General features: G+C 48.5%; 1 protein-coding gene across 4 annotated transcripts in view; it reads left to right on the top strand.

Moving 5' to 3' along the window:
- CREB3L2 (cAMP responsive element binding protein 3 like 2) overlaps positions 1-26,886 on the top strand; it is a 228,908-nt gene extending 202,022 nt beyond the window's left edge. For 3 of the 4 annotated variants that reach the window (XM_042925843.1, XM_042925828.1, XM_042925849.1), the window contains 8 exons: positions 163-347; positions 2,603-2,749; positions 3,959-4,017; positions 5,351-5,419; positions 17,603-17,702; positions 17,978-18,104; positions 19,520-19,736; positions 21,347-26,886. In XM_042925843.1, the coding sequence (XP_042781777.1) occupies positions 163-347; positions 2,603-2,749; positions 3,959-4,017; positions 5,351-5,419; positions 17,603-17,702; positions 17,978-18,104; positions 19,520-19,736; positions 21,347-21,422 (980 nt within the window). In that variant the 3' untranslated portion in view covers positions 21,423-26,886. Of the gene's footprint in view, positions 1-162; positions 348-2,602; positions 2,750-3,958; positions 4,018-5,350; positions 5,420-17,602; positions 17,703-17,977; positions 18,105-19,519; positions 19,756-21,346 lie in introns of all 4 variants that reach the window. The other variant, XM_042925837.1, reaches the window with a different exon arrangement.
- The last annotated feature ends 204 nt before the right edge of the window (positions 26,887-27,090 follow it).

Genomic DNA, 27,090 nt, shown 5'->3' with positions numbered 1-27,090 from the left:
CTAGCCGTATATGTTGGAGATCTTTCCACATCAGCACCTGCAGAATCCTCAGCCTTCGGTCCAGCTGCCCCGAGTCGGGCTGAATGGATGTACAGACGTGGAACCACCCCCAGGTCCTGCTTCTTTGCTGTCTGATGGATGCAATCGCTTTCTTTTCTTCAGCCTCCGTGGAACACCTGCACTTACCTCCCACGCCCCCCAGCAGCCACAGCAGTGACTCGGAGGGCAGCCTGAGCCCCAACCCCCGCCTGCACCCCTTCGGCCTGCCCCAGACCCACAGCCCCGCCAGAGCCACGGCCCGGGCCCCCTCCGCCCTGTCCAGCTCTCCTCTCCTCACAGCGCCTCACGTGAGTACTCTGGCGTCACTGGACGCGAACGCTTCCCCCGCGGTCACTTGGAGCTTCACTGGGAGGGGGTGCCCTTGAAGGCCGCTTGATTTTTGTTCTTGGAAGGAAGTTGTTGGTTTAATTCGCTAAAACAGGGCGATGACCGTCGTACAGCCCTTTCTGAAGACCTGCCCGTCACCCGGCCACGCTAACACAAATTCTCTTCCTCTCCCTGTGCGTATCCAGTTACCACTCATGTGCTTAGTTTACGCAGCTACAAGCACAGGGGATAAAAACGTGGTGTTGCCTTCCTCCTCCAAATCACGTCGCAGATATTTACCATCACTTTAGATGATCCTGCGGCCTGCGAGAGAACATATTTTTCAAAGAAACCATGTTTGATGAACTTAAAAGTTTGTCGGCGATCAAACGTGTTAACGTCTAAAGCTCAAAAACAGAGCTTAACGCTTTTTGTGTGCGGTACAAGTCTCTCTCTTTTTTTAATGTTCATTTTTTCGTTTTGAGAGAGAGAGTGTGTGTGCATGAGCTGGGGAGGGGCAGAAAGAGAGAGGGAGGGAGGGGGTTAGAGAGAGAGAGAGGGAGAGAGAGAATCCCAAGCAGACTCCATGCTTGGCATGGAGCCCGACGCAGGGCTTGAACCCATGAACTGTGAGATCACGACCTGAGCCAAAATCAAGAGTCGGAGGCTCAACAGACTGAGCCACTATGTGGCACACACACCAGGCGCCCCTGTGTGGCACAGTTCTTACTCCAGAGACTCAGGTTAGAAAGCGTGACTCATCATTCATCCCTGAAGTATATAAGGGCACCTTTTCCCCAATAAAAATAGGGCTAGGTATTAACTTTTTACTATTCTGAAGAGCGCACTGATGTCTGTGAAATCTGAAAAATTATAAACTTACAATCAACCTTATGAAATTTATATCGCATTGAATTTATATCACAGAGCAAATTTGAATGGGATGAGATATTCGAGATTCTGTAAGAACCATCTATCAATTAACATAATTTTGAAAATTTAAGTTCAGTGTATCCCAGAAAGTTCTGGATCTGTGGCCACATTCATTTCTCTCACCATTACCAAGGACAGGGGAATTAACTTTCCCCACTCTGTCTTTACCAGCTCTAAGTAAACTCCTCACCCCTTTGGAACTAGAATGGTTTTCATCCTGTATACCTGTTTGCCCTCTTCCAATCAATCCAGTCTGCACATTTTTGGAGGAAATCCTCCTGGGGTCACACCCCCATAGCCTGTTGTGTTTCTTGTGTTAGCTCTTGGTATCAGGCCCTAATATGTCTACTCTGTACTAGGTGCCTTGACCCTTTGCTGCTTCAAGAACTTCTGATCCATTCCAGAATAGCATCTTCAATCACTTTTCAAAATACTGCCTTTTGCTTGGAATGCCCTCCCCTCTCTGTGTAAATCATCCCCTTCCTTTCAGAAGGCACGATTCAAGTCTCTTGTCGTACCCGGAGGCTTTCCCCATCACACAAACTCATAGAAGCGTCTCTTTCCCCGGGTTTTGCGTGCACCTTGAGCTGCTATCACAGCGTAACATTTAATTGCCCTCACCCTTTCTTGGATCAATTCAGTCTCAGTCTCGAGCACAAGCTCCTGCTTGAGAGACCCAGTTTGTGTTGAGCATGCCATGACATGGAACGTGGGGCTCACACGCAGTCGGCACTCAGCTCGTTTGACCGGTCAGAAACACATCATCCTCTTAGGGACTAAATGAGATGAGCGACAGTCCTCATCTTCACTGATGGTGGACGATCTGGGGCTCCACTGAAGCCAGAGACTTCCGCGGGATGTGGCTGCAGGTGCGTTTCTGGCCCCTTAGCTGTCAGCGGGGGACAGGAAGCGACCCCCGGCGCAAGGAGAGCATCTTGCAAAACTGCATTTTCAGGAGAACAACAACACTCTTTCACAGACAGAGCTCCAGGTGTATCCGCCATCACCGCAAGGCCACAAAATCTTGCGAGATGCGAGAAACGAACCCTGTAATTTTCCTTCTGACGTCTTCGCCACTGGGGTACTTTCTGGGAACGGATGGGTGGTCTCCTTTGAGTGGTAACCCTTGGGTTGCAACAGGTCACACGACAGTGCCTTCAGCATCTTTGCCCCCACTACAAATGCTCGTCTCTCCCCCGAAGCACACGGACATCTTTTTCTCTCAGACGTTTGCGTGTTTCTTCAGCGTGCTCAGCTGTTGTGCTTTGACCCTCTTCTGCCTGCCCCCCCTTGAACTTCACAGAAACTTCAAGGATCAGGCCCACTCGTCCTGACAGAAGAGGAGAAGAGGACCCTGATCGCCGAGGGCTATCCCATCCCCACCAAATTGCCTCTAACAAAATCAGAGGAGAAGGCTCTGAAGAAAATCCGGAGGAAAATCAAGAACAAGGTGAGCCCTTCAAAGCTAAGTGCTGCTTCTTTTTTAAGTGTATTTATTTATTTGGGGGGAGGGGGGGAGGCAGAGAGAGAGGGAGAGAGAATCGCTCCCTCAAACCACACACCGCGAGATCACGGCGTGAGCCAAAATCAAGAGTGGGAAGATTAAGCGACTAAGCCACCCAGGCGCCCCAAATCTAAGTGCTTCTATGAGCAGAGACTGTGACCAGAAGTGAGCCTGCATGCCCCTACTCCCCTCTTCCCAGTGGCCACCGAGGGCCCGTCCCATGGAGGGGGACAAGACTCAGCTTGCCTTTCCCCTCTGTGGGGAGCGGGAACACAGCCACCACTCACCCCTGTGTTCTTCCAGCCCCTCCACCTATCCTCTGGGTCAGTGGATCCGAAATTGGGTGTGTGGACTCCTGGGTGCCCTGGGTGATCCATTCAGGGGTGAGAGGAAGATACTAGAACTCTCATTAATTTTTTTTTTTTATCTCAGCCTTTCAAGTTTCTGTTTTATGATGTGCACAGTATTTCAGTCTCGTAGGCATGTATATAATTTATATTAAACATAAATACATTGTGGGTATTTATTTTCTTTCTTTACTGGGTTTTTGATTAAAAAAATTCTGCAGTCCACTGTTCTGCAGTCTCCTATCCCTCTGCCCCCTATAGTGCAAATCGGGGCTGGTGACGCCCAGGGGCATGACTAGGGCACAAGCAGGGCAGGAGGGAGGAGGCAAAGAAAGGAAGAAAGAAAGTTTGGTTATGACTCTTGGTCCATGTGGAAAACCAGTAGGGGGTTATGTATGAGCAAGCCCAACCCTCTTAGTTTCTGTGTTATAGCCGAGCCAGCTGAGGCTCACGGCGTTGAAATCATTTATCCAGGATCCTACAGATGGTCTGTGACCCACGTGTTCTGTTCAGGCCCGCCATGCTTCCCACTCGGGACCTAGTTTGGGGAGAACACGGGCTGGTTGAAACCAGGGTGGTCAGAAGAGGTGATTCACAGATGAGCCAGCAGGTTAAATAGATGAAGAGTGGCTACAACAGTGAGCAGGACTCTGGTGATTTCTGCACTAACGGACTCCTGTCTTCCATTTACACATAACTGATTAACTCCGGTGATGTCTGCACTAACAGATCTCTCTCTTCCATTTACACATAATTGATTTATCGGTATAGCAGGAAGTGAATCCTTTTTTCTCCCCTTATATCTCAGATTTCTGCCCAGGAAAGTAGGAGAAAGAAGAAAGAATACATGGACAGCTTGGAGAAAAAGTAAGCCTCCTGTGAAACTGGGTGTGTTTATTGGGTGACATACATGGGGAGCCGGGAGTGTGCAAAGCATCCGGTTTTTCATGAGAAGCGAAGTTCGTTCTGGCCACCATTAAAGCCCACTGGTTCATCAGCCATGGTTTGCCTGCCACCTAGTGGTTTTTAGAGGGCAAGCTTTTTAAGTTTGGCTGGAAGTAAAAAGTACCCTCAGTCTTAGTAGGCATTTGTATTACACCGTTCTAACCAAAGTTCCTTAAGTCCTTGAAGGCTTCCTTGCCAACAAGTGTAAATATTAACATACGCTCACGTTTCTGGAACTCTCCACGGAGGAGAAGCACTGTTTCAGCAGGAAGGGGCAGTGCTAATTAATCAGTTCTTTTGGCCACTTCCCTCACACCTTAGGGAAACACACAGACAGTGCAGTAGGTCGGGCTGGCGTTCTTTATTTTCCGTCCACTATAATTCATGCTACGGGCTAGTGACTTCTCACAAAAACACCTGAAGGCGTCTTTTGTTCTTCCGAATGGCTCCAAATATCAGGAGGGCTCTTAGGAAAATGGCAACTTTGTATTAGGCTTAGATATAGGCTTGAAACACAACTTTGTATTAGCCTTAAAACAGTTCTCCAGCTGACCAACAGGTATCATTTTAAGATGGAAATGAGGCCGCTGATCCAGAAAGGAATCTTCCCTTGTGTCTGGGGAAAGGAGTGGATCCTTGGCTGGTTCTTGAAGTTCCTACTGAAAGTTAGTGTTTCTACATCCTGGTTTAAGTATTGGTAGTTTGGCATTAAGCAGTTCCCGTTCTGGTCCAGTATTTTCTGTAGGCATCCAGGGTCAAGATGGTCTTTATTGCCTCTTTGGGGGATGCCTATGCTCCTGCACCTGGATTCCTTGTATTGGGGCACTGGGTTTTCATCCTCTCCCCTCACCCTGTCCCGAACGCCTTGGCTTCCCGTCAGTCCTCCTGGCCGAGGTTACAGCCAGCAGCATCCAACCCTTGTAGGATGAGGGAGACGTGTAACAGGTGTCAAGAGTAATCGGGATGAGGTGAGAGCAGCCAAGGCTAGAACACACCAGAAGGAGTTTACATTTTGTACCATCCTGTTTGTTTTCCATTACTGAGGCACTTGTTTCTCTGTGTGTGTGTGTGTCTCTTTTCTCTTTAGTCTTATCCTTCTTCCCAACTCAGGCTGGCCAGACTCCCTCCCTCACCTCTCTAGAGTGGTTGATTCCCACACCTCCTTCTCTGAGCCCCACCTGCCTCCACCCTGGCTCCTGGCCTCGCATTTGCTCTAGTGATACAGCTAGTTGTCTTCTTTCTCTTTCCTCTGTAGGGTGGAGTCTTGCTCCACTGAGAACTTGGAGCTTCGGAAGAAGGTGGAGGTTCTGGAGAACACCAACAGGTGAGTGTCGCTGAAGTAAGGAGCTATTCAAATGGCCTAATGGCAGGGGGGGCGGAAAGAGGGGCAGAGCAGGAAGGAAGTGGAGGAGATCCCATTGAAGGTACAGTCGTGCCCAGGTGTCTGGGACGGCCATACTCCGCCCACCTGTTCCCGCCACACACGTGCATTGCACACTCACATACACACGCATGCGCGTTCTTTACTTTTCCTAACATATACGCGATTGATGGAGATGCCAGTTCTGACAGGGGTTCTGATGAGGGGCGTAAGGAGGAGGCTTGGAGGAGAATAAAGTTGGATAAGTTTGATTCTTCTAAAAATGACGCTAAACGTTAGAGGTGGCCAGAGAGGGACTGGCCGCTTCGTCGTCACTCAGCCTTAGTAACAAATGGTGTTTATTAGTGAAAAGAAGAGAGAAGACCAAGTTTGTGTTTTAAATTACCGCTTATAAAAATTCATTCATTCATTACATTTCAAACCCATTTTATTTTATTCTTTTTTTTTTTTTAAGTGAGTGGCTTTGTTTTTTTTAAGTTTTCTAATTTATTTTGAGAGAGAGAGAACACACGCATGCACTGGGGAGGGGCAGAAAGAGAGGGAGAGAGAGAATCCCAAGCAGGCTCAGCACAGAGCACAGAGCCTGACCTGGGGCTCCATCTCATGAACCGTGAGATTGTGACCTGAGCCAAATCGAGTTGGAGGCTCAACCAACTGAGCCACCCAGGTGCCGCACCCTCAAAGCCACTTAAAAAAGTAATAGACAGAATGAGTTAACGTGTTCTTCCAGCGCTCTCTTGCCAGGTATTCTTTTCAGTGCGTCACAGATACTAACTCATTTTATCTTCCAACAGCCCTGTGAGGTGGTCCTATTAATATCCCCACTATATAGAGGAGATCACTGAGACTCAGAATGGTTAGGTCACTTGCCTAAGGTCACACAGTAAATGGGAGAGCTGTATTTAACTGCAGTACGTCTGGTTCTGGAGCCTCAATATAGGAGAAGCATATGCAAGAGAAAGGGGTTGAGGGCTAGGGTTAGGGTTGGGGAGTTTAATCCAGAATGCATGTTTGCGTGTGTGCACAGTGCCTATTCAGGCTTTAAAAATTAAAGTGTTCATTAGTGAGGGGATCCTATGGTTGTTACAAACAATCCAAGCAGAGAAAAGTAGACTTTGAGGTGAGAAAAATATTACTTAATCATTTTAAGGCTGAGTATAAATGCCTGATAACGATTTTGCGGTTGTTAAGGGATCATGTAATATCTATTAGCATGTCATTGGATGATAACATTAAATATGGCTCCCATCTTCATGGTTTGACGCGTGAACAGCAGGCTTATTTGCTCGGAAGTTAAAACCACTGTCATTGGGAACATTGGACATTGTAACCCCACTGGGCTGCCCTCTCCAAGTCTGGGAACGTGTGCTCAAATAGCAGATCAAGGGCGGTCACCTCAAATGCTCTGTAGACAGATGGCAGAAGTAAGTAAATGTCACCAGCTCCGTGTGCTATTGTCTTGATTCCCTTGAGGCAAAGGAGAGGGTTTTCAGTGCCACGTTAGGATTCTGGTTTCATGGTTGCCTTTGGCCATTAGTCTCCTGAGGCTCCACCCCTCCTTATCTCCGCCTTCACCCCTGCCACAGCGGATCTCTGGGTCCTGGACCCCCACCAGAGTCCGTATCTATCTTGTTAGCATCCTGAACAGATAATGTTCCCATGCCCGCCCTAGCACTTGCTGCTGCAGAAGCCCCGTGTTCATGAGTGGGACAAATCCACGCCATGAACTGGTGAGAAGGGAAAGAGGAACTGATCCAAGATCACCTTGGAGTTCTGTCCAGGTGCCTTCTGGTCTAGGGGCTCCGTGTGCCAGGTCTTCTCACAACCACAAGGGGGCAGCAAAGGTGCACTCTGGGCTGTGCTGGGGAGCAGGGTGCTTCTGAGAAGGTCTCCATTGCCCCCCCCTTTCCTGGGAAATGCCTCCCCTCCCCTCTCCAGGCTGACCCTGCTGTATCATATTTTTTAAACTTAAAAAACCCACACCCACAGGTGATATATTCCCAATGTAGAAAAAATCAGAAACTACAGTTAAAAAAGCAGAAAATTGCAGTCATTTCACCCAGAGATATGTTTATATTTTGTGATAGTTTATATTTATTTATACCTATATGCATCCTATCTTGTTAAGAAACTTTTCCCATTTAACAGAATACACTGGACACATTTTCATATCAGGAAATATATTTCTACAGAATCCTTATTTCTGTCAGATTTTGATAAAGAGCCGTCACATGAGGAACACTGACATAGGGCACATCTGATTCTGTGCAACAACAATCTGTGTTTTCAATTATTTTTATCTTTTTAAATAATGGCGATTGTAATCTGGTATTATTATAGAATATGGGTTATGGGATCATATGGCATATTTGAGCTTATGGTCAACATATCTCATGTTCTTCAAGTGATGAGAGTCCGTGATGATTTTCCTCTTCTTTACTAACTGTGTGGAAATTTTTTCCAGTTATTTATTCGGATCCTCACTGAAAAAAAGCAACCTACCTCATGATATTGGTGCCCTTCTCCGTCCCTCGACTGCCCTATGTGTGTTCTCCCTCTTCAAAACTTACTTCTCCTGGTGGACAACCCCTCTTTTATGGTGGTCATGGCTGACACTTGACTAATATATAGTCTTCCCACAGATCATCTTTTTAAAGAATTTTTTTAAACATTTATTTATTTTTGAGAGAGACAGAGCGCAAGCGGTGAAGGGGCCCAGAGACAGGGAGACACAGAATCTGAAGCAGGCTCCAGGCCCTGAGCTGTCAGCACAGAACCCAATGCGGGGCTGGAACTCATGAACCATGAGATCATGACCTGAGCCCCCAAGTCAGATGCTTAACCGACTGGGCCACCCAGGTGCCCCTTCCCACAGATTATCTTACGGGTTTTAGCCTGAGAGGTCAAGAAATAAAGATAGTGTTGCCCTGGTTGAGACAGGGAAGGTGGGTCCGCGTTCCCTCCAGCTTCTTCCCCCTTCTCTTTCTGTTCCCTGCCAAGGGCCTGACCTTGCTCAGAGGACACTGCACCAATCACATGGACTATAAGGTAAACCCTGCCAATCTCCTGCCCTACACCAGTCATAAGGCGCTGGTGTTTTGGGCATGTGATAAGGGGAGACTTTTGGTCCCTTTGCTCCTGTAACACTGCCTAAGTGACCCAGTGTTTGAACTAAGTACAGGGCTGGGCCTAATGAACACACACCTGTGTTTGTGTTCCTGGCCATGCTTCTTGCATTATTATCCTTTGGAGGGTGCTGGTCGGAGGGAAACGGCTCTCCGTGAACAGGATCCTGGGTCACTAGAGTCGGGCCGGAGGCCTTGGGCGCCATTGTCTCATACGGCAGGACATGGCGGGAAAAGTGACGGGATGTTTCCTCCTTGACCAGCTTAAAGGAAGATTATCTTTACACTTTACCACTTCTGTGTTATACCCCACAAGGGACTTTTCCACCTCTCTAGATAAAAATGAGTGCCCAGATCAGGAGTCAGTCCTGAATCTTTCCCTTTATACTGGACTCAGCCGCAGCCACCTAGCATATTGTTGGTTTCTCGATGTAGAGACCCTTTTATCGGAGCTCAGGAAACCCGAAGAGCATGAAGACAGGAGAGAAAATGAAGACGTGCTCTTAAGGCTTCTGCAGCCTTACCTGGGAGGCTCTCGGAGCAGAGCCAAGCAGTGTGAAAGCACCTTCACACCTGCTCTGCTGAGGTGATCCACTAATTGCATGCCATCAGGAAACGTGTGAGATGAGAGAGAGAGAGAGAGAGAGAGAGGTTTCCCAAGGGGCCCGTCTTCCTGTGCTCAGTCAGGAAATACATTTTCACTTGCAGAGTGCGGATGAAGCCCGTGTGGGGGGCTGCCGGGGGATCGTGCTGGCTGTCCTGTGCTCACGATCCACGCTTCTAAGCCGCAGGCTCTCTGGATGGCCCTGCCCGGGTCCCATTCCAGAGAAATCCCGCGCCGGTGACACACGCATACCGCCCAGCCCGGCAGTTTTAGGTGTTGGCGGTTCAGTTTGCTCCTCTCAATTCTGTATTTGGCTCTGTTGCCTCTGGAGGGCTGTGAGCCACCGGCCCTCTCCTCCGCCTTCATGTGTGGGGCCATGGGAACTCAGAGTCGAACTGCACGTTAGCGGAGACCATCTAATGTGACTCGTAGTCACGTCATTTTACAGAAAGGGAGACTGAAGCCCAGTGAGGTTCAGGTCATTCAAACGTCTAGAGGTAGAAGGGGGTGGGGCGGGCGGACTAGACCTCAGCCATTTAATTTTTAGATTAGTCCCCACCTTGATTTTTTCTTGTGCTGCACCCCTTTCCAGGACCACTGCCTTTCCTAGTGCAGGGCTACCTTCAACCTAAAGAAGAGGGCCTTGCTTTGGACCTGTGGTTTTGAGGAGTCCACTCTGGCTCACCTCTAGCCACACGTCTCTCCGTTGGAAGAGTAGTCAGCAGGGCCAGGATGATGCTTCCACGTGGAGCTCTCACCCTGCCCCTTCAGACCCTACCCTGGTACCTAGGATTCTGGAATTCCCTGCCCAAGGGCCTTGGCCCATCTCCAGGGCCTGTGTGGGTCTCTACCCCAAGTCTGTTCTCTGAAGGGTAGACCGGGCCACCCCCGCAGCTGATGGAGTGTGTAAGGAGTTTGAACCTTGGCCGGTGTCTGCCTGAAATCCTCCATGGTCTGTGAGGTCCTCTTAGCTATCATCGTCTCCATCCAACTCCACTTTGGCTTGTTCTTTTTTTTTTTTTAATGGTCATTTATTTTTGAGAGAGAGAGAGAGAGTGTGAGCAAGGGAGGAGCAGAGAGAGAGGAAGACCCCGAACCTGAAACAGGCTCCAGGCTCTGAGCTGTCAGCACAGAGCCAGACACGGGGCTCGAACCCATGAACCGGGAGATCATGACCTAAGCCAAAGTCAGACGCTTAACTGACTGAGCCGCCCAGGTGCCCCTCTCATTGTTTGAACTATCTACAGTTCCTGGTAGAGGTCTTTCCCGCTAAGTACACTGGGCTTTCCTGGTGTTCTGCCTCTCCTCGTGTGTTTACTTAGCCCACACAGCCGTACCTGTTTGCACCACACGCTGTTACCCTCTTCCCCTGGTTCGCCTGTTCTTTGTCCACGGACCGTGACAGCAGATCCCGCCCACTCCCCTACACAGAGAGGCTAGCGGAGTACTGGTGAATGGCAACACTTACCCTCTGCAGATCTTGATCTTGCTGTAATTCCCTGTCATTTCTCCGTTGTCTGTAACTTCTGGCTGTGAAGAGTATAAGCCTTCTTTTCAGGTGAACATCTTTCAAACTTCAACAGATCATTGGGTACTAGACAGAGTTCCCCAGAGAGACTGGAAGGGCATTTTAGTACAATTTTGTGGTAAAATTAGCCATTCCGCAGCCCCAGAAAACATTCTAGAGCTCTCTTGTTCTTGTTCCTGGGCAAGTAGGTAATAGAATATTTCAGAAATGTCCTCTGATCCCTGCAAAACAAACGCTTTGTGATACAGCAGTTGCACAGAAAGAGGAAGGAGAAATTCATCCTTGTCCCCGTCCCCCTATTTAGGCCATAGCCCCATGAACAACTCTCAAAGCCTAAGTAAGAGATCATAAAGACCTAGGTATTCAAAGTTTAGGGTTTTAGCACCCTGTGACTGTCATTGGTTTATACATGTTACACTTCAGTATGTGAAAGTCTTGGAGGTGCTTCATGAGTCTCCTTGTATACACCACCTTCCCACCTTCACCCCAGGACTTTGAGGTAAATGTTTTAGCTTTTGGACACCTTCCTCCTAATCCTCCGAAATTTAGAGACATTAGCTCTCAAAGACTGGGGTGGGGGTGAGACAGGGAGGGATTCAGGTGAGACTTTTGTTCAGAAGGACATCATGAAGTCCTCTGATATCCCCCCATATATAATTATTTTGCGTCTGTGCACACACACAAGATAATTATGTATGGCTGAGTATAGATGTGTGTGAATTATATACGTGTGGCTATATCACTGCCCTTAGGCTTGCTTTTTAATTGTGACCATTGTGCGTTGTAGGTAGCGACCCAGACCCCCCACAGGAACATAATACGTCACATGCATAACTAATAGGAATGCTTCACAAAGGAATGCGTATTTACTCTGTGTGATGTCCTCTAATACCGTGTGTTCTGTTTGACTGTTTCCTTAAAAAACGCGGCCGTGGCAACCCAAGTGTTTTCACAACCCACTCATGGCTCATGATTTGGGACTGGGAAAATACTACGCTGTTAGTTCTATAAGGATGTGAAAAAACTGCTTGTATCTCTATAGGCTTATCCAGAGAGCGGTGTATATGCACACACGTATGTGTGCACACACGCACACACCATAGCCCAATTGGTTCCGTTCCTCAGTAAGACGTGTTATGAGATACGATGGAAAGTATGTCTGCTCTCGAGAGGTCCTGGTTTGGAGCTTCTGGCCCAGGAAGGTTTTGGGAGCCACCAGTTGATTGTTTTTCCTGGGTTCTGGCTTCTCACGCCAGTGAGAAACTAGGTCCCTGAATGTTCAGAGCGTCACGTGCAATAACTGTGTGACCGTACTCTATCTCCTTCTTGCCCTGTCGCTCAAAAATAAAGGAAACTGTAGAATACAAAATTAAATGAAATACAAAGAAAACACATGAGGCCATTGATGTATTTCCCTTATTATAAGATTATGTCTTGCACTCCTGGCCATTTTTTAATGTTTTGCCCAGTTTCCCTTGATATGCCTCCCAAGATACAGGGTGATACTTTATTTTGGGCAAGGCTGGCAGCTGCCTTCAACTGCTCTCTTGCAAAGAACTGTATGAGGACAGCCACTCAGTTTCTTTTTACGTCTCACCACAGGACAGAATCCACATTTTCAATCAAGAGTTGGACACTCCCAATTTAACAAGTTGTGAAAAATCTCTTGGCCCAGATAAATGTTTGCTAAGAGTACTCTGTTCTCTAAATTGAGACCTTGCTCCCCAAAGCCTGAGAATTCATTAAGCCATAATTAGCCCCGGTCACTGATGATTTAAAATACAGTAATAAAGGAAAAGTTTATGCTGAGCTTTGAATGCACTGTTGGGTCTGTCCTGTGGTTAGGTTTTTAGAGCTTTAGCTTTAAAATATTTCTTCTGTTTCATCTGCTGGCTGCCTTTTCTTCAGCCGAAGCAGGCTAACAGCTGTCATCCACGCTCCCCGTCCTATGGGCCGTGGCATCTGTCCCCGTGGCATGAGGGAGAATCCCACATCATCTCAGACTAATATTTCAGTTTGGAGACACCACGCTTCCCTGTAAAGAGGGCAGGCTTCATCTGTCATCAGCGGAAAGGGACAGCAAGCACTCTGTAAAGGTGTATTTGCTTCAAGAAATCCAGAGTGTTCCAGGAGGTGGGGGTTCTCTCGTCATTTTGGTAGCTGATTACATCAAAGGCATTGACTTTGATTAGGCGCCTAAACCCAGGACTGGAATAACTTGGTTAAAGGTATGCAGCAGTGGCACCAAGATCTAAACTCAGCCAATCCCCTGTGTGAGCGCAGACGTACCAGCTGAGCAATCCTAAAGCCATCTCATCAGCTCTTTCGGTGTCTCACAGAGGGACACGTCTTGCAGTTTCCGTTTTCCTAAACAAAGCCCAGACATGACTTCCAGACACCTGATGTAGGGCAAAAATCACCCTTCATCCTTTTATCTATCACTTGGCACTTTATCTTTGGTCTATCTGGTGGAGATGTGCCAGGAAATGTTGATTTGCCCTTATTGTTTCTTTGGTAGCAATATCATGAAACTTTGTTAGTATGTATCTCATTGCCATCGGACTGATTTTTCCTGTGGCTCTTCCATCTGTGGCTTGGCCCCGGTTGATAGTAACCTTTTCTTATCTAACAGTGGACGGTGGACACTATCTCTTCATTGGGCTGTTGTTGATATGAGGTTAATGTCACTGGGTGTGAGAAAAATCTCCTTAACCAAGAAGTATTTTGGTTACAGATTTTGTTAGGTAATAAACCAGGGTACCCATGTTGCAGTGCATTGGAAGGTACCTGAACTACAGCACCACGTTTTAGTTTACATATTAGGTCTTCAGCTTAACAAGTTACATGTCTTTCAGACAATTATTTTGTATCTCCGGATGTGGAGTTCCTAGAACTCAATCAGTGGGTGCTCAGTCACTGTTAATTTCCTTTCCTTATGACAACAAAAATGAGTATTTCTGTCAAATATAAATGAATTCCCCAGACTTGACTGGAGCATGAAATCTGTTTAGATTTGGGGATGGATGGGCTAGCTAAATCTCTTTCCTTGGGTGAAATCACTCGGAGTTGCTGATGGATGGGCTTCCGAGTGTGATCATTTCTACCATTTGGTTCAGTTCACCTCCACTAATCCACGTAGGAGAAGCAGCAGCAAAGAGCACATTATCAATCACTGTTGCTTTCTACCAAAATTTCAAGCTAAGGAAAAAGAATCTATGTCAAAACTACATGTTTGTTCCTCTTAAAGAGTTAGATTATAAACTGTTAGAAGTCAGGGACCATCAAACAACTATTTTCATTTGCAATGGACTCAGAATATAATTATCATGAGTTTGGAGACGATCTGCTGCTGAGTGCCAAGGAAAATGCCATATACACCTGGAAAACCTGAAGCCTTGCCTGCTCACCCAGCCAGACTTAAATGACCCTTCTTCCAAACTTGTAGCACTTTGCCCCTGTAGCTGGGGGCCCCTTAGCTTGAGGCTAAGACATTCTACCATTGGTGTTTAGGTATGTCTGATCTGTTAGAGCTCTGTTTTTAGGGGGCGCAACAGAGCCTCCTGGGAGGCTCTTCATCCCAGGGAAATGGTACCAGCCTAGCAATCTCAACCAGAAATTTGAAGAGAGGAATGATTCCGAGTCATTTGCTGCATTGGTTTTCTTGGTGTTTTGTGCTCCAAGGACTGGGCAAAGAGCAGGAAATGGGCAGGAAGGGAGTGTGGGATGGTTGTGGGTGAATAGGGATGGTTGGGAAAAGATGGAAATGGTTTCACTTTAAAATCATCTCGACACTTGGGAAATGGGTCTGGGGACATCTAGAGTGCTGCTGTCTAAAGCCCGGATGGACAAAGGCACAGAGCACAGCTGAACGTGAGCCCCTTCGGCTGCCAGCTCAGGCAGCAGACGGGCCCCATGGGAGTTGAAATACCCCCCTCCCCCTCCCCCACGGAGCGGCAGCCACCACTTTAAGACGTGGCTCTTGGGCAGCGAGCCAGGAAGCCAGGAGGCCCCTTTCCATAGTTTAGTAGGCAACAGAAACATTAATCCGGGACCCCAGGAAGAGGCCAGAATATGAGAGAAAGGGGTTTGTGCTGTCCGGGCAAATACAGGTCTTGTTTGTGGGCTCACCTATATATATCCTGCCCCAGGAATCCCAAAATCCAGCACGGAGAGCCCAGTGAGGGCTTTGGGGTCGGCAGCACAGATGGTGGCCAATAAAATGTAAACCCCCACCAGCCACCTGTCAGCTCTGCGAGAATGAATGCTCACCCAGCAAGTTGGTGCATAGCAGTCCACTTAGCGCCCAGCTTGGGAACAGCAGCTTTGCTAGTGGGTAAGAGTAGAGTGCTCTGGGTGCCGGGGTGGCTCAGTCGGTTAAGCATCTGACACTTGAGTTCGGTTCAGGTCACAGTCTCGTAGTTTGTGAGTTCAAGCCCTGCATGGGGCTCTGCGCTGACAGCGTGGAACCTGCTTGGGATTCTCTGTCTCCCTCTATCTCTGCCCCTCCCCAACCCTTCTGTCTCTCAAAATAAATAAGTTTAAAAATGAAAATAATAATAATAAAAGAATGGAGTGCTCTTAGGGAGTGCGGGGATAAGAGAACAAATTTGACAAGGAAAAAAACTTGTTGCATCATATGATCATTTAGTTGTAAATTCTTATTTTTTTCCCCTTTCTTTCTCAGCTTCGTTGAAGTATAATTGGCAAAAACGTTAGATAGTTAAAGTGTACATGATGAGTAGATATATGCACGCATTGTGGAATATTCCTCACATCAAGTTAATTAACACATCCATCACCTCACATATTTTCCTTTTTTTTGTTTTTAATTTTTTATTGAGTGCATTTAAGTTCAACTCTCTTAATGAATTTCAATGAGCCAATACAGTGTTATAGACAATAGTCATCACGTTATAGGTTAGATTCTCAGACCTTCTTCATCTTAGAGCTGAAAGTTTGTATCCTTTTACCAGCCTCTCCCCAATTCCCCCAACCTCCAGCTGTTGGCAACTAGTTTTCTACTGTTTCTAAGTTCAACTTTAAAAAAAAATTTTTTTTTCTCTTTTAAGCTTCCAAGTATAAGTCATACCACGTGGAATTTTTCTTTCTCTGGTTTATTTCACTTAGTGTAATGTTCTCCAGGTTCATCATCCATACTGTCACAAATGACAGTCTCTCTTTAAGTAGGATTTAAAATAACCATACTATCAGTATTTATAAGCTTTGAGTAACATACAGAACACTTTTATTATTTTTTTTTATTTTTTAATGTTTATTTGTTTTTGAGAGACAGAGAGACAGAGCCTGAGCAGGGGAGGGGCAGAGAGAGAGGGAGACACAGAATGCGAAGCAGGCTCCAGGCTCTGAGCTGTCAGCACAGAGCTTCACGTGGGGCTCGAACCCACGAGCCGAGAGATCATGACCTGAGCCAAAGCCGGACACTTAACCAGCTGAGCCACCCAGGCACCCCAAATCCGCCCCCATTCGTAGCCATCTAGCTGCTGAAGGCCATATCATCCCATGGCCAACCTGTCCCTGCTTGGCTTAAACCCCAGGAGAACCCGTTTCCTTGGCACTTGTCAGGGTAAATGTTGCAAACTCTGGAACCCCGGCTTGTCCTTTGAGTACTTGAAAGCTATTCAGGAGACAGACAGACCGTGGTGGGAAGCAAGTTCTCTGGGAGAGCCCAGAATTCTGCAAATGAGAGATTTGCTGACGTTTCCCAGTGAACTTGTCTGGCCTTCTGATGTGATATCATGGCCTGCATTTTTTTTTTTTTTTTGAAAATTTCTAAGGCTCAAGAAAAAGCATCTGTTTATACAATCTTCGCACTTGGCCACGTGCATTGGGCTTGGGGAAGGGGGCGCGGCCAGGAGGGGCTTCAAGGTCTCTGCTGCTCGCACACACTCATCCCAGGGGCTCTGATTCAGGAGGCAGTGCTGTCAGATCCTTTTCTGTGGCTCACACTGTTCAAAATTCATGAAGAATTTCACCATCTGCTCTTTCTGTGACCTGATGTCACACAGACCAGAATACAGTATTCTCATCCCAAACCCTTCCCTTTTAAGGGTGTGCACACTTGTCCAATTTTAGGGAGAGAACTCTTTTTTTGCTCCTGCCGCCTGTCTCCTCCTGCAGAAGGATCAGAGTCTGTATGGGAGGATGGTTTCCGAGATCCCTGGCTCTGAGCGTGGGTCCAGTTGAGCAGGCCTCTTTGCTCCGTCATATTTTGGCTTCGTTTCTGACTCTAGAGGTGCCATGAGCCTTCAAGAACCACGGCTTGAGGTGCCTCTGGCCGTTGCCTCCCTGCCATTCCTGGTTTTCCTCTTTCTCCTCAAATTTGCTAAGTGACCGCTGCTCGCTGATGCCGTTGCCATTTCCCATGGCGGCCACCACCCCCGGCCACTCCTTCAGTTGTTCTCTGTTGGGCATTTTCCTCTTCTCTTTGCCTTTTCTCCTTCCTTACGTCTTCCTCACTGTTTCTTCTCTCGTGGGTAAATAATTGTCCTTGTATCACCAGCACCCGCCCCGCAAAATGTTCTTTTGGCTCATTTTTTTGTCAGTGGCTGACAGACAAGGCCTGGCATGTCAGGGGTAACTTGGGGCAATTCACCTCTGACTCAGAGCAGCACAAGACCCGGATGGGCTGTTCAAGCGGGCTCCTCCCCGGCCCTGGGAAGCTCTACAGCACTGGTTCTGGAAGGCACCAGTGTCCGCATTTCCTCCGAATGAAACTTTGCCTCGGTGCTGGGTGCACATTCGGGCACGAGGCTTCAGCAGCTTCCCCAGAGCATGGGGGAAGAGGTCACCTGAAAGCACCCCCTTCTGTCCCAGACTCTCCTCATGGCTTTGATTTGTTGCATTTGCAGAACTCTCCTGCAGCAACTACAGAAGCTTCAGACGTTGGTGATGGGCAAGGTTTCGCGCACCTGCAAGTTGGCGGGCACGCAGACCGGCACGTGCCTCATGGTGAGCTTCCCAAAGAGACGGCGCCCTAGGTGCCCCAGCCCACCTCCGTCTCCAGTGTCCCCCCAGCTTGCCCAGTCCAGGTGCGGTGGGAGGAACCACGCGGCTCGCTCAGACACAGTTGCTTTGCCGCGATGTGACAGCGGGTGAGCTGATGGTGCATTCCGGTGGCCTGATGAAGGGGAGTCCGTCTCCCCAGACTTCCCAGGTGGTGCAGGGCTCAAGGTTTGCCCTGTGGACCTTGGAGCTGACAGGCCCTGTGTCCTCTCCCCCTGCAGGTGGTTGTGCTCTGCTTTGCTGTTGCATTCGGGAGCTTCTTTCAGGGCTACGGACCCTATCCGTCTGCCACCAAGATGGCTCTGCCCAGCCAGCACTCCATGCAGGAGCCCTATACAGCCTCTGTCGGTAAGACGGCACTCAGCAACTCGTGAAGGATCTCGTTTCATGTCTCTGGGGTTTTTTTGAAAGTTCGCCTTTCTGAAGCGAGTCTTATGAGAAAGTCTAACTTTTAAAAAGTGGCAGAAGTGTAGCTTCTCCATTGAAGGGAGGGAAGAGAGACATGGGGGTATGGTGCCCGGGCCACTGGGTCTCCCCTCGTGTCCCTCACCCACTGGGCTGAGACACCGCTGGGGATTCTCTAGAGCCTGATAGAGCACAGTTTGCAAACTCTTTTGCTATAGACCACGTTCCCTGGCAAATTCTTGAGGTCTCCTTTTTGCGCTCTGAGAAAGGGGTGGGATGTGGATTTGGTGGGGGTGGGTGGGGAATAGACTGGGGGGAGCAGTAAGCTTCCCGTGACATTTTAAAGGAACTCCTGTGTTTCTCCTTCCATTCAGGGGAAATGTATGTTACCACAGTAAGAATCCCAGAAATGAATCAGTCTGTCTTACAAAACATCATGGCCAAGACTGAGAGAATTTAGAGACCTGGGTGTTAGAGGAGTGTGTGGTAACCTCACCCAGATCACTGATCCCTTTTAAGTACGTAGGAAATAACAGCGGTCTCTGGGGATCATGATATATACACCAATACACATGCATATACACTAATAAGAGCAAATGTGGATGGAATTGGAGGTGCTGGATTTGGGGGAGGCACAGTTCTGCAGTTCTGAAAGGGCTCTGGTCGTCACCAGGTAGTTGTATCTCCGCCAGGTGTATGACAGAAACACTGGCATTTCAACCAGATAATTTCAGTGACCTCCTGGGAAGTTCTTTTTTCCCTAAGGGAATGTATCTGTAAATTTAAATGGAAGCCAATGGGAGCAGAGTTTCTGTGTTGCAGAGAATTGCTACAGAGCCCTCTAGCAAGGCAGCCGTCCTATAAAAGAAACGGTTTCCATGATTTGATTTATGACTCTGGCTTTGTGCCTCCTCTCGGGTTTCTAAATGAAAACGCAGCTTTCTGCCCTGGTACCTTCTCTCCGTGCAAGACCGACTCATTGGAAATGTTTCTTATTTTAGCTGCTCTGGACATCCCCAAGTATTTGACTCCCATTCTTCATGAATTGTTTCCCCCAGATGGTTATGGGTGGGCAAGGAGGGGAGTTTTATTTTCAAAGCAGTGGGGGTGGAAGTTTGCTTCATGTTTATTTGCTTTCCTTTTGTTCTTCCAGCACTGTATAATTGGTATAATTTTTCAATGCGCAAAACTCTGAAACCCTGAAGCCTTTGTGGAAAGCCAGCTCCAGCTGGCACCCTCAGTTCTGGGCAACAAGAACCCACAAACTGTAATCTGCTCCCAGCCCTGGGCAGTGAGTGAGGGGATGTGGTAAACCCTGCAGTCTTTCCCTAACACCTGTTCCTTTGCTCTGTCCTCAGTGAGATCCAGGAACCTGCTCATCTATGAGGAACATTCTCCCCTGGAGGAGCCATCCGGCCCAGCCTCGGCTGGGGAACTTGGGCCTTGGGACAGAGGCTCCTCCCTGCTCAGGGCATCAGGGTTGGATCCCAGGCCTGAAGTGGATCTTCCCCATTTCATTCTGTCAAATGAGAGCAGCCTGGAGAAATCCGTGCTATTGGAGTTACAGCAGCACTTGTGAGTCAAGCACACGCAGGTGCACGGATGATGGGTTGTGAGTCAGCAACCTGGAATGTGGGGTGTAGACATTGCGTAGGCATGGCGCAGCCCCTGGGCTCCTTCGGGACCTATTTCCAGGACCCAGGACTCTGGAGAGTTTACTACTTGTCAATAGCTGCCCTTCGCAGAGACTGGGGATGCGGCCTAGGATGAGCCGCCCCTGTGTCTGCTCTGTCACTGGGGAACCCGAGGTGGTGGCTCCCAGAGGTGACTTCCTTCTGCCTCCCCTCAAAGCCTCATAAACACACTTAGAGCCCGCCCTTAGCAGCGTGCTTGCCACACGAATGCAGCCTTAGGACACCTCCCCTACCTTCCAGCTACAGACACATATGTCAGGCTGTGTGTCAATATATAGTTTTATGATTTGTAAGTAAAAGCATATATGAATTATAATTATATATTTATATTGAGGGACATCGTTTGAGAGGCACTGAGCATATATACCTGATTCCATATTGAAAATAACGTATGGGGCTCCAATTCTCCGTGAGTTGTTTCTTTTCGATAGTGGTGGAGAACAGCCTTTTTGGAAACACAAAGGCATACAGGATGGCCAGATGTTGTTATGCTGGGGTGGGCTCCTGAAAATGCCAGACGGTGCAGGAAGGAGGGTCTGCGTGCACACTCCTGGGCCTGCCTGGTGTGAGTGGTGACCTTGTTGCCCTGACCCCTGTGCTTCCCAGAAAGTGTGCTCTTCCAATGCTAATGCTCCCACTTGAAGATTCTATTTCAAATTCCTCGGCTTTTTTTCACCCTAAAGCAGTGGGGCAAGGTTCATAATTATGTGTACTTTCATGTGTTTACATTGTACATGCATATTTAACATTTACTAGCACTTACTATTTTAAGTACTATGCAAATGTGATATATAAATCCTTTTAAATACTTTAAGAGGCGAGGCATTATTATTATTTCCATTCCAGAGACATTTGTGGGGGAGCCACTGGGAGCTGTAGAGGACTCAGCTGCTTGATCATGTGCATATGCATGACACAAGTCTTCTCCCCTCTTGGCTCAACTGTTCAGGGACCCACCGAAACCTCACTTCTTCTGGGATCTCTCCCTGATACCAAAGCCTCCGTAGCCCTCCTCTGAATGCCTAGAGACTTTCTACACTTTAATAGCATTTATTTTCTATTATGTGTTGAGTGTTATTTCAGGGTAGCTTTTTCTCTTGAATTTATCTCAACTATTAGCATTGTAGACCAGGAGTCAGACTTTATCCTTTAATTCTCTTCTTTCCGGAGTCTAGCATAGGGGACACCACCCAATAAATACATGACCTTAAAGCAATTTATGACAAATCGGCATCACACCACCGTGTTTATCCTTTGGGTTGGGACATCTCCTATTAGGCGGTGATAAAGGTAAGAATGGGAACAAGTGCACGGGCTGGTAGCTGGAAAGTTTGGGAACAGAGGATTGTCATTAGGTGGGAAAAGAGTAAGAACACGCTTGGGCCAGCCCACAAAGTCAGTCATGGAATGACTGTGTGATCCTCCCAAGCATGAGAATCATAGTTGTCCGTTGGTGGCTCAGACTCTTTTCTCCTTTCGGTATCTTCACAGGGTCAGCACCAAACTGGAGGGGAACGAGACACTAAAAGTTGTAGAACTCGACAGAAGAGTGAACGCCACCTTCTGAAGAGGCCGTCTCCACCTCCCTCTTTCTCTTCGCTCTCCTTTTACGTCTCCCAACCCCCCTTGTCAGGAGCTTTTCCTTTTTGCTTTTGATCTGGATGAAGACACGGGCGAGCGGTCGTGGCTTTGGATGGGAGGACAGCTTGGGATTTCCACCTGCGGTGAGAGAGCACCTCCCTCTCCCTCCCCCTTGAAGAACGGAGCCCGGCATCCCTCCCTCCCTCTTGCTTGCTGCCATAGGAAATTATTTTAGGTCCGGGGCTGGGACGAGCAGACTTGTTTCCACCAAGAGTGCCAAAAAGAGACTGCCTCTTTCTCACTGTGGGGCGTGAAGAAGAGATGACGCTTGTTCTTTTGAGACCGCACACTCTAGCCACAGAAATACCAGGATGCCTGTTGGGATCTGGCAAAGCACTGACTGATGTCCTGCCTTCCTCAGCCTCGGCTGCCGGAGCGTCCACCCCCAAGAGCCTCAGAGGTGCCGGGGCCTTCAGTGAGCACCCCTGCCACTCTGCCCCGACCGAGCCCTGGCAGATCGTCCTCCCCGCGCCGGAGCGAGGATGCCCCCACCCCCACCCCACCCCCCTTCTCAGGCCGCAAGTGCAATGCCTGAAGGAATCAGGCTCCTCTACTCCAGGCAAACCTGCCCCGTCTTGTTGCTTGTAGGACTTCCCCACATACCCATAGGTCTGCCTCCCCGGCTTCTCCTCCCCGTTTGTAAATAGTATTTATTAGCTCACTGAGGCTTCCCGCTGGCAACCACACTGAAGAGATCCGACGCCTCCCTCCAAACGGCCAAAGTCTCCTGTTGGCCCGTGGAGCTCGGAGGGTACCCGAAGCTCTGGGATCCCAATCCCCCAGATGGTGGCTTCTATTTGTTTTCATCTTCTTCTTCTACGTCAACCCCCTCCCCTTCCTCCTCCTCTCCCATCTTCCCCTTCCTCCTCGTCCTCCTCCTTCTTCAACCCGAGGCCTATCGTTGTACTTGGGAAATCCCCGGAAGCTTGGGTCGTCCCACGGAATGAAGTCACAGGGAAAGACAGAGCAACACCTTGCTCGGGTCGGTGGCTCTGTGGCCACGTGCTTTTCCTGCCCTGTTCCTGTGGCAGAAGGGAATCCCCGTCCCCGACATCAGGCGTCGCGGACAACCTTGCTGGCTTGCCTCTCCGCACCTGCGCCCAGCCCCCTCCTCCCCACCTGCCCTGACACTTCTGCTGTACCCTCCCTTCTGCCCCAACACAGAGGGTGGGCCTGAGGCCTGGGGCTGGAGTACGTGACCTTAGTATCCACAGTCTTACCTTTTATAGTCAGGTTTGGCTACTTTGCAGCTCACCCAAAGAGATACCACCTAATCCCCCAACCTACTTTTATTTTTATTTTTTTTTTAATGATTAAAAGTAACTTTTGTAGTTTAAAATTTTCTTTCCTCTTTCATACAGATAAGAAATGGAAATTGCCTTTTTATTGTATAATGTAGAAGATTCCCCTTAAGTGTTTTCCCCTAGCTTGTGAAAGATTTCGTATAAGGAATGTGCTTACCTTTTGTATTTTATTTTTAGTATTAGCTGCAGGGCCTTTAGCTTTACCTCTGGTCTCTCTCTCTCTCTTTTGTCGACACTGTCACTGGAACCTGCACTTACGAGGGATTAAGCCCACACCTGGGCCTTTCGTTCCATGTCAGATGCAGGATTTGGTGTCATTAGCTTTTGCCATCATACCTCATGAGCAGATCCCTGCTTGGTCTGCCGAGGTACATCTGGAGCTCCCCGTGAGTGATTCCTCTCTCTGTGCTGTGGTGGAGAGAGTTCCAGACTGGGAGATGCCAACTGTGTCTCTTCAGCTGTGTGTGGAAGCCGGATCAGGGCTGCTGTCTGCAGTCTCACGGCCCCTCACGTTGGCCAGAGAGCATAGGCCGTCAGAGTTGTGCGGGGAGAGGGGCTGCTAACATGCCCCTGCCCCTGCTTCTCTCCTCTCCCTTCCCTCCTTCCCTTCTGCTCTAGATTTTCCTGGGCCTGGCTGGTGTCGGGTAGGGCCACGGGCTGCTGTGGTTCATCCCTTCCTTTAAAACGCCGTGTAATTATCAGGCACAGGTAGCCCGTGGGGGCCTGAGGAGGTCAAAAAGAATTAACTCCAATAGTATTTGGCCGATGAGAAAGGAGGGGTTTTTGCATTTGAGGGCAGAAGTGTGAGAATGGGTCAGCATACTCACCTGCTGCCATGGAACCAGATCCAGGTTTTGAAGGCTCCAGGGGTAGCCAGGGTAGAAAACCCTGTTCTTCTGAATGAGGCGGGAGCCGGGAAAGGCCGGTAGACTTCCAGTCCCTCCCTTAGTACCTTGAGGATTTTATTTTGGCCCCTACCTGCCTTTGCTTGTTGCCCCCTTCTCCAGACCTCCAAACAGCAGGGTGTTCTCTCTGGGACGCTGTTCTTCTAGAACTGAGTCTGTATCTAGAGACCTGAGACATCAGCTTGGGAGCTCAAATGGCCATAGTAAGGGGGTTCCACATCCTCCTGCTGTTTTGAGAAAAGCCTCTGCCCTTCGCTCCCAATGTGGGCAAGTAAAGGGAACGAAATAGTCGTCCCTTGGGGAGGATCCCAGGGCGTGGAGAGGACACAGAGGGGCCGAAGGATACCCAAGAATTCACAGACGTGTGCTCGTTTTCTGTCCCAGGGTTAAGCCCAGACCTCAGTGGATTTGTTTCCCCGGATGCAGCGGTCCACTAGTCCAGGCAGTAATATCTGGTTAGCCTGCCGATGTCAAGCAGTGGCAGACGTCGGCTTCCAAACTTCAGTTTTGAACACTGTGACACGGTTGGCGTAATCATAAACCATAAATAATAAATATGTTACTCATAAATACATTAATTCTACTCTTCATCGTGAAAGCAGGATTTCCTCTTTCCTTTCTTTGATTACCCTGGTGAAGGAGATGTCTTGCAAACATTCAGAGAACAAGCAGTTTTTCACTGGGTGAGACCTGAGTAACGCCCCCCCCCCCCCGCCCCCACTTGGCCCTTTCCACACAGCTCTTGACTTTGTGCTCAGAAACGGATGCTGGAAATGAAAGGCCTCAGTGCCAGTTTAAGAAGGAATTCCCATGAAGTGTCAGGACCCTGGAGCCTCGGCCACATAAAAGAGAGTATTATGTCAAAAATCTGATAGCTGAACTAGGCTGTTCCTTTTGCGTGGGGGGTGGGGGTGAACTTTGACACTGGTGTAGGCAAAATTAGATAACCTTTTTTGGCTAATGGAGATGATTTTGACTTGGAGAGCTCATTCGTCCCTTGTGAAAGCAGCTTTTGGCTCAACTTACTTATAAAGCGCCTGTAATTACCATGGTGTTTTTCTTCCCAAATCTCTCAGCTTAGCCTGAATGCCAAAAGAGGGCGGTGACCCTCACGTGCCGGTAGAGCAGGCGTGTCGAATTGATTCATCTTTACACGGACGTTGAGGCCGTGTCCAGGATTTTGGTCGCGTGCGTTCTGTGAAAATTTTTCGGCACTTCATGGCTCCTTTCTTCCATGTCCCCAGACCGGGCGAAACCACAGGGAGAGAGTCCGAGGCCTCTTGGGGCCAGCTCTCTTGCACAAACACATCATCAAATGGGGTGTGTCCGTGAACGCAGTGCACAAATGGAGCCATCCCGCTCTTTGCTGAGGAAAGGGGCCACCCTCGCCGGCCTTGGTGACATGGGGAGACTGGAGACGGAGGAGAAGGCTGTGAGCCACCCCCTTGTCTGCATGAGTCGTTCCTTTGGTTCCCTTGAATCCGGTCTTTGCAATCCCTTTATTAAAGACGCCGGCTCTTCCCGCTTGGGGTGGTGCTGGTAGGACCGAGAAGCCTTTAGCAGGTAGTGCTCTAGTGGGAGCCGTTTCATTGGACTGCTTTGCAGCTGAGACAACTAGGAGACACGTGATGGCAGGAGCGCCTCCGGGAGGACAGTCACCGGAGAGAGTGGGAGGCTGTGAAGGAGCCAGAGACCCGGTTCAGGTTTCCCATTCAGTCGGTCAGTCAGTCACTCCCAGGACTTTGGAGTCTTAACTGAGGCCAAGTGCTGTCTGGAGCTGGGGAATGTTGGGGAGGAAGGGCGCCAAGGCACTTGACTCAATCAGTAGCTACTCGAAAGACAAAAGCACCGGGTCTCTCCCTCCCTCCCTCTTTCTGACACACACACAGGTTCCGGCCTGGTCTCAAACACTGGTTTGTGCCTTAAATGAGCCTTATGTATAGGCTCCAGGATGACCGAGGACTCCTTTGTCCCTGGGAGACCTTACGGATAGCCTTATCGTGTTAGAGTGAAGGGAGTGTGGGGGAAAACCTTTTTCCAGAGGCTCAAAAATGGTTTCCTAGAGGTGCGCCATGATCGGATGCGCACATCCGGAGAAAAGAAATGGGGTTTTATCTGTCAGGAAAATCCCATTTTGTAGAGCTGCAATCACATCAAAAAACGGCCAGCCTGGATTAAACTTCTTATAAATGCTCACAGCAGAACATTTTCTCAGGGCCAAGGAACCTGGCCCATTGGAGGATGAACGCTCCATCTCTCCGCGGCCAAAGAGCCCACACTTAGCACAGGAAAAATCTAGGTATTGTCTTATTTTGTCATTTGGGGCCACATAATTCAGGAATGCTTTGTTTTTGTCTTCATTTTGAGAACGAGGGGAAATAGTATTTCTTGAGCACTTTTTAAGTACTGGCTGAGTACTGTGCTCAACAAATTTTGGCTTTAATTTTCTAGATGGAGAAAATGGGGCAACCAGTAACTATGAGAGAGATGAACAGCTAAGTGATACGGGAAGTACAGTCCGTGGATTCGGTGGGGCAGGCTCCTTTCTGTGAACATTGAAGGTTCTCTGGGCAGGAACCACGGTGTCCGCTCCCTGCACCGGACCCACTGTGCGATGTTCTGCTCTTTGCCTCACGCTGGAGATATCCACCAAATGTGTATCTGCTGTCTTGTTCATCCAGGCTTCTGTGAATTCCAGCTAGCAGGCTCTGCATCCTGGGAAAGAAAATCCCCGGGGGTTTTAGCTCCATTCCTCCGCCCTGTCCTTTGCTCACCAGCTAGGTGAGAACATGAACTTTTTGCAGCATGGACCCAGGGCCTATACTCCTAGAACCTCTCCCTGGCCGATAAAACGTTTTCTGAGTCTGTGGAAAACACCAGCACTCCTTGACAAATCATGAGGGACCCTACCAAAACAACGCTGAGCAGACCCTAGACTATAATCAACCATGAGCTTCAATGTCTATGCTGATAGGCTGGACTTCACCTCTCTTTTGTAATAGTTCTATAGACCAGCAGTGTTTAAGTCTAAATATATTGTGAGTCTGTTATCTGTCATATTGTGCTGGGTTTTTTTATGGCTTTTTATTCTTCATCATAGCTAAGTGAATGCCACAAATAAAAACGCTTTGTAGGATACTTGTAGTTTGGGAAAAAAAAATGAAATTGTTATGCTTTTGTATTTCCATTTCTTGCGAATAAAAATATTTTTTCTTAAATAGTAACACGTTGTCTAGTCTTTAAAATCCTGGTAATCTTGTCTTAAAAGCATTTTGCTTTTCTGATGAGCATGACTTCGGATGTGTGCGCCTAACCATCCTTTTCTGATTATCTAGTTGAACTGACAGAAGAGCCTCAAACCGGCGGTTTGTATGTGATCTAGTAC

The sequence above is a fragment of the Panthera leo genome, chromosome A2 (assembly GCF_018350215.1).
Source record: "Panthera leo isolate Ple1 chromosome A2, P.leo_Ple1_pat1.1, whole genome shotgun sequence".
NCBI lineage: Eukaryota > Metazoa > Chordata > Mammalia > Carnivora > Felidae > Panthera > Panthera leo.
The sequence above is the reverse complement of the archived record's forward strand: the minus strand, read 5'-3'. Positions and strand labels throughout refer to the sequence as shown.